The sequence below is a fragment of the Micromys minutus genome (assembly GCF_963924665.1).
Source record: "Micromys minutus genome assembly, chromosome: 15".
Taxonomy (NCBI): domain Eukaryota; kingdom Metazoa; phylum Chordata; class Mammalia; order Rodentia; family Muridae; genus Micromys; species Micromys minutus.
In genome coordinates this window covers 56,775,361-56,787,628 of record NC_137984.1, presented here as the reverse complement: position 1 = coordinate 56,787,628, position 12,268 = coordinate 56,775,361, and the positions used below count along the sequence as shown (strand labels likewise).

Sequence of the window (12,268 nt, the reverse complement as noted above, 5' to 3'; positions counted from 1 at the left end):
TCATATTTATTCACTTATTATGCCAACCCATTAAACTAGAAGTGATGCTGGGGTTAAGTCCTTGAAATCCAGAAGAGGCTTTTTGCATGATGCTTTTGTGTTTTTATCTTTACCACTGCAATGTAGGCCCCCATCCGTATTCCTGCATGTCTGATAGGTTTAGTGTACTTTCCAGCAAGAAGTAAAAAAAAAACTATTGTACTACAGTTCTTACAATGAAGAGACGTTACCTTCCTGAGACAAGCTACAACGCAGATAATAAGACGAAGACAAAGATAGATTCTGTCACTTGAGATAACCACCACCAATACCAGAACTCCGCAGCCACTGCACTCTAAAGGATTCATCTTTCAGACTATGGCCAGATGGTCAATAACGCAGCCTGTGCATCTGCAGGCTCCTCCCACCCAGGTGGGAGGTCCCCTGGATTCAACAAGAAGCTCTCCACCCGGGCTGAGACCCAACCCAACAAGTCTGAGAGCAGATCAGGGCTGTATGGGCTACAGAGCTGAGAGCCCACAGCAGCAGTTTCCAGCCCTGCTTCATGAATGCCCTCTGCTCATCCCATCTCCTACCACTCGTGAGAGCACTGGGTGTGTACCAGCTATATGGTCCACAAAAGTCAATCCCAACAGCACCAGGAAAGGAAAATCACCACTTAGGTATGCGAACTATGATTTCTTACATCCATTTTTTTTCCTGGTGAGTAGAGAACTGGGACCATTTTACATCACTGTAAATGACAGTTACTCATGCAAGAGAAATCAGGAATTGGAGTAGGGAAAAAAGTAAAACCATATCTAGAGTTTCAATGTAGCCACATGAGAATAAATGGTAACTAGAGCAGACCCAGGGTTGTGCCATCACCTATAGGCTGGAGAAGTGATACTCGTGAGAGGAAGGTCTACCAGGGAGTGCCAGCACCCCTGGGCAGGAGTCTGTCCCATCAGAAATAGGTGAATGATGCCCAGTGTAACTGCTCTGCTGAAGCTCTTCTCAACCCTTGGGACAAGATCCCATCTGGCTCCTAGGATGCTTCCCGATGCACGTTACAGTGTTCCTGCCCAAGAAAAGTAGCCTCCAGCTGAAAGACTAGCAGTTCCTTCAGGTATGTGGCAGGAAGACACACCCCTTCCTCTACCCACACCCCCACCAACTTTCAGAGCCTCTAGAATAAAATGAAAACTCAGAATTCATCTTTGTTTTGGTCCTACCACAGTATAACTGCAAGAACTGTGATCAGTCAGTTTTTGTCAGACTTGAGATGAATCCCAGCTACATCCAGCACTTGCTGTGTGAAGCAGGGTAAGTCAATTAGAATCCCTCACCTTACCTTCCTACAGGGCCCGGAGGATACGATATGTAGGTCATAAGACTATTCTAGACAAGCCTTGTGCTCAAGAGTCTAAAAGCAAAAACTACAGAGCTTATATGAACCCTTTCCCTACACCCTCCCTTTCAAATAGCCAACAGAAAAGCACCATCAACCAGACAAGGCACGGGGTCACTGGGGGCTGGAAAGAGCAGGTCTCTAAGCACAGAAACCATCTGGCCCCGAACAGGTGAGAACTGTTCCCAGCTTGATTCATCAAGCAGACACCACATTCCTCAGCTAGGGGAGCAGCAGGAGGCAGGACACTAGTCCTACCCATGAGTGAGTGCCTCTGGAACACAGCACTTCACTCCACCTGAAGCAATCTTTATAAGGATCAGTGCCTGTCGGGACATGCAGAGGCTGCAGGGGACACCACAGTAAGCACCCCTGGAGGCTGAAAGCAAGATGCAGATGGGGCAGAGTGGTAGCAGGCAGACAGACAGACAGACTGGGACAGCATGACCAGCTCCTTCCTGAAAGGTAGTTGAGTCTAAAGCACACGGCAGTCACAGCTCAGACTAAAGGGCAAGACATCATTTCACCCTGCATCTTGCAGTCAGTCCATCTCTAAGTAAAATGTGTCCGTGATGTACAAGAGCAAGCCTACCATAGCAACTATGCTGGCTTCTGTGTACACTGGTACCCGGTCTCCGCTGTTATACTGGAAAGAATGGAGAGTGGAGAAGCTAAAAAAGCACAAAGCTGAAAGTCAGTCAAATCCTTATTTTCTGCATTTCATCATGGCACCTCCCTCTGTGACTGGAAGACAGGACACGTTATTTTGTTTGCTTGCTTGCTTTTACTCTCATTGGGAAAATAAAATTTCACAATGACCACCATTAAATGGTATGCTTAACAAACTCTTCCATTAGTCATAAAAGCAGTTGTGCTTTTATACCTGTCTCCACCTCCAGCCTCACTCTCTCCTTCCCAGAACAGTCACGGTTAAAGAACTGTCTGCAGCTGCGTCTTCATCATGACAGCATTACTCAGCCCTGCTCATCAGGCATCTGCCCCATCAGCCTCTTCTATCCCGATCCCAATGCACATGAACAGGACTCCATCCCATGTACTGAGCTGCCCTTTATCATAGCTTCCCTAAGGCTACGTGCAGTCACATGACCTCCTTTCTTCTGTGCTCTTTTTGGTCTACTTGACATCACTGTCCTTTGATACTGCGGGTGCCTGTAGTGTGCTGTGCACACTCAATGCTGTGCACTCCACTCCCAGTGCGGCTGCTCCTCGAGGGCAGGTCAGACCTCTGATGTTCTCCACACTGTGTGCAGCTGCAGTGATGCTAATGAAATGTCCAGCTGCACAAACCTTTCTATCTTGGTTAATTGCATGGTGCACTTCTTTACAGGAACATACAAAACTTCCCACATTCAAAAGACAAGTATTGCATGAGAACCGTGAAACAGAAATGTCTTGGAGGGCTCTCATTTCTGTGCCTACTGGCTAACTCCCTGTAATCTTCCTCACTGCTCTGATGGCACCTGAGGAAGGGCATCTGGAAAGGAAGACTGTATGATCTGGGAATAAAAACAGCTAAAATTTAATATAAGATCTGTATCCCCCAAATCTGTGAAAATAGTTTTCCATTTCAGAGAACAGTAATATAGTAATTAAAAGTGGAACTTTGCCTACTTACCTTACATCTTTAAAAAAGGCCAGCATTCAAAGAAAAAATGAAATCCCTAAATATCTATATTCTAGCAGTAAAAAACTTCCTTCTGAAGCCTGCATCCCAGATACTGGAAGGATTTACAAGGAGGAACAGGAGCAGACTGCTGTCTACTCTCTCTAAAGAGCTGGTTTTGGAGGGAATGGAATGGATCCTTAGATTTGAAGGAACAAACAAACAGAATTTCTTCTATCTCCTGCCATGCTCCAGACTTCACTGAATGTGTAGATACTGCAGACAGAAAGGCCTGAGCCCAGACAAGTCTCCCTCCTACACAGAGGACTCACTGATCCCCAAATGCTCTTTTCCTGCCAGCTCAGCAAACACACAAGGAGAAGCCCCGAGTGTGCTCTGGTGGGAACAGCAGCATTAGCGGTTCTGACAGCTTCATGCATGGGAACATCACCAGCGAGGGTCATGAAAGTCCCACATGGTTTAAGTTCATAAGAAATGTGACTTCCCTTACAGCAAACTGCTCATATGCAGGTTTTTCTTTAACTGCACACTGTCCAAAGCAGTTCTCATGGAAGGCTCAGAACTCCCGATCTGATTTTATAGGAGGAGTCAGTAAATAAATTTTCAAAATATGTAATACTGATGGCCCATGCTTTCTGCTCATCTTTTCGTAAAGCATCTGAGGGCCAGAAGAGCAACTTACACAAACACTATACACGAGACATTAAACCCAGTTAAATAACACTCCTTTAGTCTGGTGCTGAGATCAAAACAAACGAGAAAAATATTCAAATGATACTAAATCCTTAATGGAAATCTACTTATGAGGAAGATATATAAATTCATGTAAATCTGAATCTTGACCAAGATTTGACAGAGATGTCAATACAATTCTAAAAAGGTCATGGGGGGTGGGGGGGCTGGAGAGTCGGCTCAGCTGGATAGGAGCACTGACTGCTCTTTCAGAGGTCCTGAGTTCAAATCCCAGAAACCACATGGTGGCCCACAACCATCTGTAATGGAATCCTCTTCTGGTGTGTCTTAAGAGAGCAACAGTGTATTCACATATATAAAATAAATAAATCTTAAAAAAAAAAAAAGGCATGTGGACTAATTAAGTCACATGGCTGATTAGTTTTCTGGCAAAACCAGAACCCCAGAGATCACAGGGTGCCAAATGTATCATAGTTTATCTATGCAAAAGCTGGAGAGATGGCTCAACAGTTAAAAAACGGTAGCTGTTCTTCTAGAGAACCCAAGTTCGATAGCCAGCACCCACTTGGCAGCTCACAACCATCTATACCTCAGATCCTACAATGTTTTTAAGTCTCCGTGAACAAGGTGCATAGACATACAATCAGGCATAAAAAAAAAATTAAAAATTTTTTATTATAAAAATTTCTATACATATCAGTGTGAGATCTTTTACAAATAACCTTCTGCAATTATATATTGATCTCATCATGTATGCATTTCTTATGTGATCAGTTTTTGTAAAGGATGTAATGTAGAAATAAAGTTTAGACTGTTAGAGTTATGTAACAGGTAATTTTACAGAGCCCTCATTGCATTCCTGTGAGAATGTCATTGGCATTATGATTTCAAGGATTCTAATCCCCAAGTAATGATGTTAACTAACTTTCCCAGAGTCACACAGTGGCATCCAGATGATGCGACACAGACGTTGTCATACTTCATAGCAAAGGGAAAAAAGATTAAAATAGTCTTTTGTGGCAAAGGTGTTCAAGTCCACACCATTTTTTCCTCATCACAGAATGTGACAATGCCTTGTTTGTTGGTTTATAGATGCATGCAAAGTTCTACCAACTCTTCCCCACTTCATTGTTCTCTCCCTAGAAATCAACCCAGGAATGCCTTGTTTGTTGGTTTATAAATGCATGCAAAGTTCTACCAACTCTTCCCCACTTCATTGTTCTCTCCCTAGAAATCAACCCAGGAATAGCCTTTGCTGATTCCATGCCTCACCTGTCCCGGATGTTTCTTGACATGCATCTTGACTTTCCACACACCACAGCTAGAGAATGGGGCTCAACTTGACGCTTGCAAAATTACCAGGTGAGCCAACAGAAAAACACAAAGGACGTGAACTTTAACAGGGCTTAGGTGAGCTAAGTGGTACTTTAGAACCAAATTAAATTCGCTCAAAACCATCTCCCATTCCATACGCAAGAGCAGCTACACAGGTCAGCATCACAGATACACACCTTGCTGTAACTGATTTAAAACTTGAATATCAGCACTATCTTTAAAATGGAGACTGATTAACAGAATATTTTAGAAAGATTTGTTAGGCCCCAAATAAAGTACATATTACTTTCGACATTTAAAAGTCTCCATCACAGTTCACTGAGGCTACTCAGGATGCCAAAAGCAACATCTACCTGCTAGACTAGATTGCTAATTAGAAAACAATCCTACAAGGGTCATTGTACCATGAATTGACACCCTATAATTTATACAACTTTGTTATTTCACTCCATCTGGGAGGTATGGCAGTGACACATACTGGCTTTAATATTTTGTGTCAGAGGAACACACCTCAATGAGCAATAAAGTAGATTGACCCAAGGCAAAGGTATTAAGATTCTGCACCTCTGCCTTAATCAGTCCCACTCAGATTGCATACAAAAGAGATTCTAAGAGTACGTAAACACATACGCAACTGTGAGGAAAAGTTGCTGAACTTGGCAACGTGGAGTGCGGCTGTGGACAGACTTAAACATGCAGAGTGCAATAAATAATTTTTAATTGTGCTAAATTTTAATAATGTGCTAGATTTTGATCTAAAAGTCACAGAATATGCTATCTGGTACACACACACACACACACACACACACACACACAGATAATTCATGGGACTAGATTTCTTACTTGTAATTCCATGTTTAAAGTTAACCAAGAAGGATCTGGGGTGACAAATCACAGAAGAGTGTAGCAAAGGCGCCCTTCCTCGTCCCTCTTCATCACCCGCACTAAGCCCTGCCGTAACTGCCATCCCAGTGAACACAGAACAGTCTGTCTACTTTAAAAGCAATTTCAAGTTTTTCTCATTGAATCACAGAGCATTTAGAATTACAGAATCATTAAAGGAGGTCCCTAAATTGGCCACATTCTGTACTAGCAGAGTAACATACTTAAACCCTGAGCAAATAAATTCTTCTTTTAAAGACTGATGTTCCTGAGTAGGAATGATGAAGATGCAGACCCACACTTTCTGGGGAAATCTGAAGGACCATGGAGAAGGCGTGTTGCTGACAGGGAAAGAGGAGGCTGACTTATTTCAGCTACAAACAAGCCACGCCCACACTTGCTACATTAAGCTACAGAGCCAGTCAGAGCAGCAAACTGGTGGCTTAGCCTGCTCCTTAGGAACCAAGGTTGTCTGCCATTAAATTAGCAAAAGTGCTCAGAAGAGGCTTTAACCACCGGTTTGTTTGATCTCTTTTGTAAATCTGGGCTGGTCCCATGGAACTAGAGAAACCTGTACTCCAAACACTAAACCTAAAATCATGAGCTAAGGCAAATATTGTAAGAAAACACAACAGCAAGCAGATATAGACTGTCTCAAGGCCACAAACAAGTATAAAATCACTGTGAAGTGAAGTTACTCACGCTGGAGGGGGTTTTATTTTTTATTCTGCTTTGATTTTTGGTTAGTTGTTTGGTGGTATTAGGTTTTTTTGTTTGTTTGCTTGTTTGTTTGTTTTGGTTTTAAACAAAGCAAGGTTCATACACAGACTTCTGATATTCTGATTAAAGACTATCTTTAATATTAACTACAATTGCTAGGTATATTATCATTTAATAAGAGTGTTTGTGTCTATAATTAAGTCTTGGGAAAAAAATAATAATATATGGAAGACACAAATGTACCAGGAACACTGGGGTAGGACGTGTTCTCCTAGCCCACAGTGGAGAGTATATATATATATATATATATATATATATATATATATATATATATATATACACACCACACACACACACACACACACACCCAGGATACCAGCACTGAGTGCTGAAATACCCCATCCCAGGAGGATAAAGCCACTGTACTCTACTCACATTTGCAGTGGCTCTGAAAATCAACTCCTATGTGACCTGCTACAACACACAGCAATCATTTAAGAGATGACATCGATGTTCCTTTTGAAGGTGTGCCCCTCAGCTGAGCACTTTAGTCACGATTCAAACTCACTTGGCTGCATTTCCGAAGAGCACTATGCACAGGAGATGAAAGTGTCAGTTAATAGCTTAATGGGTGAATCCATCCAAGTAGCTAGCTAAACCTCCCTAAAGCTGTGCTTCTCTCCCTTTGAAGGGCTTCGAATGCCGATTTGGATCTTCTGAGACAGGAGCCAAGAATGCACTACTTTATTAAATCACAACAGGCCTCCGTGACATGGGATATGCTCACGGCACCAACCGGGAAGCTGGAGACAGCAGCTGAATCAGGATTTTAACTTGTAAAGCTTAATAATACCAGCAGCCTCACAACAGGCTAGCACCTGTACAAATTACTAACCTATAGAAGGTTATTTAGGCCAAAAAACCAGTTTCTAAAACACAACAAAGAATGGGAGGAGGAAAATTAGCAGAAAGGAAGAGAGCTCCTGAAGAAGCCACGCTTTGATTTCAGGTGGTAATTAAAAACCCATCTGCAATTATAACCATCAGCACTGCCTTTCCTATTTTACTACTTCAAGAAAACATCATATAATAAACATCCATGTAGGCAAATAGGAGCTAAATTCATACTGCTCCTTAAACAAAAATCATTATTAAAATAAAATTTAAAATGAATTTAAAACATAATTAAAATGAAGTTCTTATGAACTAGTGGAAATTAAAATATCAGAAATGCGTTTGTAAGCGATGATAGTTTCTGTTGTCTACCAAACCAGATGACAAAATGTCCTTGTCAAAGAGCTGAAACAGCTACTGAGGAAAAGCTTTAAGACAAACTAGTGAGGGAGGAAGTTTCTGTGGCACCAGTTGCTGCCTATGCAGGGAGGACGGCCAGGAGGGGAGTCAGAGTGAGAGTTGGGACGAGGCCGCTTGGTGCAAAGCTCAGTGGACCCAGGCCTGTCAGCCCCGGAGATGCTCCTTGAAAGCACTTTCCCTGGCAGCTCACCGCCCTGCTGGACAGTGCTGGGAACCAGAGTGATGTCAGAAGACACAGACTACAGCTGCTCATCCCTCACATAGCCACCATGTCTCCCACAGGACATGAGAGACTTTTCACAGCTGCTGCCCACGTGCCATCTTATCAGTTAAATGATATTTTTAATTGTGTACACCAAAAATTAAAAAAGAAAGAGCAAATGAACTTTGCAAATTCATAAGAACAGGGGGTATAATCTAATCTTGTAAACAACAACAAAAATAGTTGCCTGTATATATTTCTACATAATTTATTTCGATCATAAACTTGAACACTAGCAGAAACGTAAATTCAGTTTTGTTTGTCTGTTTTATCATCTTACAGAGACGTCCATATCTTTGGAATTTGACAAATGCTTTACTGAAAAATGTACCTGAGAGCATGTCATGTGTGGAGGACTAGTCCCCAATAGATCTACAGAAATGGCATAACCACTCACAGCTTGTGTTAGAGCAAACCTAAAAGAACACACAAGTTAAATCCCCACTCACAGCTTGTGTTAGAACGAACCTAAGAGAACACACAAGTTAAATCCCCACTCACAGCTTGTGTTAGAACGAACCTAAGAGAACACACAAGTTAGATCCACCTGTTTGGTACTTTTGTCACTTTAGAAGAAAGATGTTTTTCTATGTTTTCTGAAAAAACAAAATTACTATGTTTTTATTTCTAACAATGGTGCCTACATAATCCTCAGAAAACAGGTAAAGAATTTGGTGCTTTTCTGGCTTATTTCATGTCTTTCTGTGACTGTAGAACTTAAAACTTAGGTAGTGGTAAAGGACTGACTGTGTCAAAGAATACACTGATATAATTTCCATGCTCTATTTTTATTGTCTTGGTAAAGGAAACTTCAGTTTCTGCCTCAAGTATTGCTGATTCTATGTGTAACAATAGCCAATATTGGACTAAATGCCAGGGTTTTTTATGGATATAGAATATTCATTTTTAATAGGTTGTCACAGAGACTCAAAGAATCTTGAAATGTGGGGAAGGGGAATCCACCATTTATTTTGTCACTGGGGGAAAAATTAACCAGCAGGTACTTCTTTAAATCTTGGCGGCAGGGCTGGAGGGCCTTCCTGGGTACGGAGTTGAAAAGTGAACTCCAAGTTCATTACTGACAGTCTAGGGGATCAGAGCCCTTCTCATCACTGCAAGCACTGCTTACGTGCAGTGCACACTGACCGAGACTGAAACACATACTTGAATAAATCTTTACACCCGTTCAAGATGACTCCGTGCTAAGGGAGGTGGCGGTTCTAACAAGAATGTTTCTACTTTCGCAGGTAATGAACTGTCCAGCCAGGCAAGTCACACTGCCAACAGCACAAGCGAGGGGCATGGGAAGAACTCCACCCTCCACAACAACTTTGACACCATCATTCTGCCAGTGCTCTACCTGGTTATATTTGTGGCAAGCATCCTGCTGAACGGTCTGGCCGTGTGGATCTTCTTCCACATTCGGAACAAGACCAGCTTCATATTCTATCTCAAAAATATAGTGGTGGCTGACCTCATAATGACCCTGACATTCCCGTTCCGAATAATCCGTGATGCAGGGTTTGGACCTTGGTACATTGAGTTTATCCTCTGCAGATACACCTCGGTTCTGTTCTATGCAAACATGTATACATCCATTGTGTTTCTTGGGCTGATCAGTGTTGATCGATATCTAAAGGTGGTAAAGCCTTTTGGTGACTCTCGCATGTACAGTGTGACCTTCACCAAAGTCTTATCAGTGTGTGTTTGGGTGATCATGGCTATTCTGTCCTTGCCGAACATCATACTGACTAATGGTCAACCAACTAAGGAAAACATTCATGACTGTGTGAAACTTAAAAGTCCCCTGGGAGCCAAGTGGGATATGGCTGTCACCTACGTTGACAGCTGCTTGTTTGTGGCTGTGCTGGTGATTCTGATTGGATGCTACATAGCCATCTCCAGATACATCCACAAATCCAGCAGGCAATTCATAAGTCAATCGAGCCGGAAACGAAAGCACAACCAGAGTATCCGTGTGGTTGTGGCTGTGTTTTTTACCTGCTTCCTCCCGTATCACCTGTGCAGAATCCCCTTCACCTTCAGTCTCTTAGACAGGCTTCTAGATGATTCCGCCCATACAATTCTCTACTACTGCAAAGAGATGACACTTTTCTTGTCTGCGTGCAACGTATGCCTGGATCCGATCATTTATTTTTTCATGTGTAAGTCATTTTCAAGAAGATTGTTCAAGAAATCAAACATAAGAACCAGGAGCGAAAGCATCAGGTCATTGCAAAGCGTCCGAAGATCAGAAGTGCGCATCTACTATGACTACACTGATGTGTAGGGTCGAGGTCAGGGGCCTTTGCTATTAGAATCAGTGTGTAAAAGACTGTAAATAAATGTTTCTTTTTATTATCCTGTCTGAAGCCCATCAAAAACAGATTTTTAAAAAAGTATAGAAATGACAAGATATTGGGGCATAATTTAGAAGAAAAAACAGTTAGGAAACAAAAACTTGTGGGATATCTCAAGGCCTGGAGAGGTCAAAGGGTGGACAAGTGAGTGGCAGGAGTCTGGGGCCCCTATCCCTACCATGTCACTTTTGCAGAGGACTCACTGTATAGAGAGCTGTCGAGGCTGAATATCTGAAAAATAACTGGGCGTCCTGTGAATTCTAGCTACCTAACACCCCACAGTGTACTTATCACTACAGCAGGCACCTGTGCGCTTGGTACAGCAGGAGCATGGCTGAAGGGCCGTGCACCCACGTTCTCACGATCTACACTGTAATAACATCACCACCAACCAACTCGCTTTAAATAACCGATCTCAGAGAAAGAAATATGATCGAATATTACAAAATTTTATGATATCTGGCTAATATTTGCCATTATTTCATCCTTGATGATGGTTTCATGATATATTTCAATGCTTGTGTGATAGAGAAGAAAATAGGGAGGCCTAGCTAACAACTATATTCAGTTTATCAAATAGTCATTAATTACTTCTGTTTTAACAAAAATAGCATTAATAAAACATTCTTCCCAATAGTGTGCCCAACATGAATATCACTAGCTTAACGTATGCAACTGTATAAATGAAAGATTAGTTTACTAAGTTATATCAAAAAGTCCACCGGTAGCTATTCAAATGCTGGGCTATTTTCTCTTTGCCAATAATGCACCTTTGGACAACTTTGTTTCTCAAAGCTATATTGATACTGCTGTAGGGTCACATCTGATTCTGTATTTTAAAAAATGTGTTACATTTTGTGGGGCAGTGGCTGTCAAAGGCATTGATTCTGGGTCAGGACAGGTGGAAGCCCCAGGGACCCTAAGGAACAATAGGTGCTCCCCAATCTCCCAGGAGAGCAGGCCCCTCTCAGTAGCTACAACCCCCACAGCCCCCTGTAGAGAGATTTGAAACAGATCAGTCACTCCAGACAATGCCCCAAGCCCCTCCTCCACCGGTGAGGACATGGCCACAGGTCCCATAGGCTCCAGACAGACCAGTCACAGAGAAGTAGGACCACGCCCCCAAATATGCAGATGAGGTGTTCCCAAGCTCTAAGCCAATAGGAAGTACCTGTTGTTAGACCCTGACCCATCCCAAAACTGTATATAAGAATTCTACCCAGAAGGATTAAAGGTGTGCAGGAACTCCATCCTCTGAGAGCTTCTGTCATGAGAGCTGTAACACTGTTGCCTGGGCCACCAGAAGCTCCCCTGTAGCCCTGCCTTACATCCTGGAGTAACCAAAGCAGCCCAGTGGAGGCTGTGGAAATGGTTCCTCCTCCCTGCCTGAATTCTCTCCCCTTCACCTGAACCCATGCACCTACCATATGCAGGCGCACAACATTTATTCATTCATTCATTCATTCATTCATTTATTCATTTATTTATTTATTTATTTATTTATTTAGTGGTGGGAGAAGGTTGTGGGATTTGTGAATGCTGCAGTACTCAAGTGAATGTCAGAAGATAACTTGCTAGAGTCGGTTTGAGACTTAAGTCAGGTCCTCAGGCTTGGAAACAAGTGCCTTCTCCCCAGCCCCTGCAGATTCTTAGCAGTATACTCTAAG

At 42.5% G+C, this 12,268-nt stretch overlaps 2 protein-coding genes across 4 annotated transcripts in view; one reads left to right on the top strand and one right to left on the bottom strand.

Moving 5' to 3' along the window:
* MED12L (mediator complex subunit 12L) overlaps positions 1-12,268 on the bottom strand; it is a 303,185-nt gene that overhangs the window by 135,679 nt on the left and 155,238 nt on the right. The gene's annotated exons all lie outside the window — the stretch shown is intronic.
* GPR87 (G protein-coupled receptor 87) lies at positions 5,057-10,531 on the top strand (the record flags this gene model as incomplete). The annotated part of the gene is made up of 2 exons (XM_080929630.1): positions 5,057-5,090; positions 9,489-10,531. The coding sequence occupies 2 exons, from the start codon at positions 5,057-5,059 to the stop codon at positions 10,529-10,531; spliced, it is 1,077 nt and encodes a 358-aa protein (XP_080785756.1).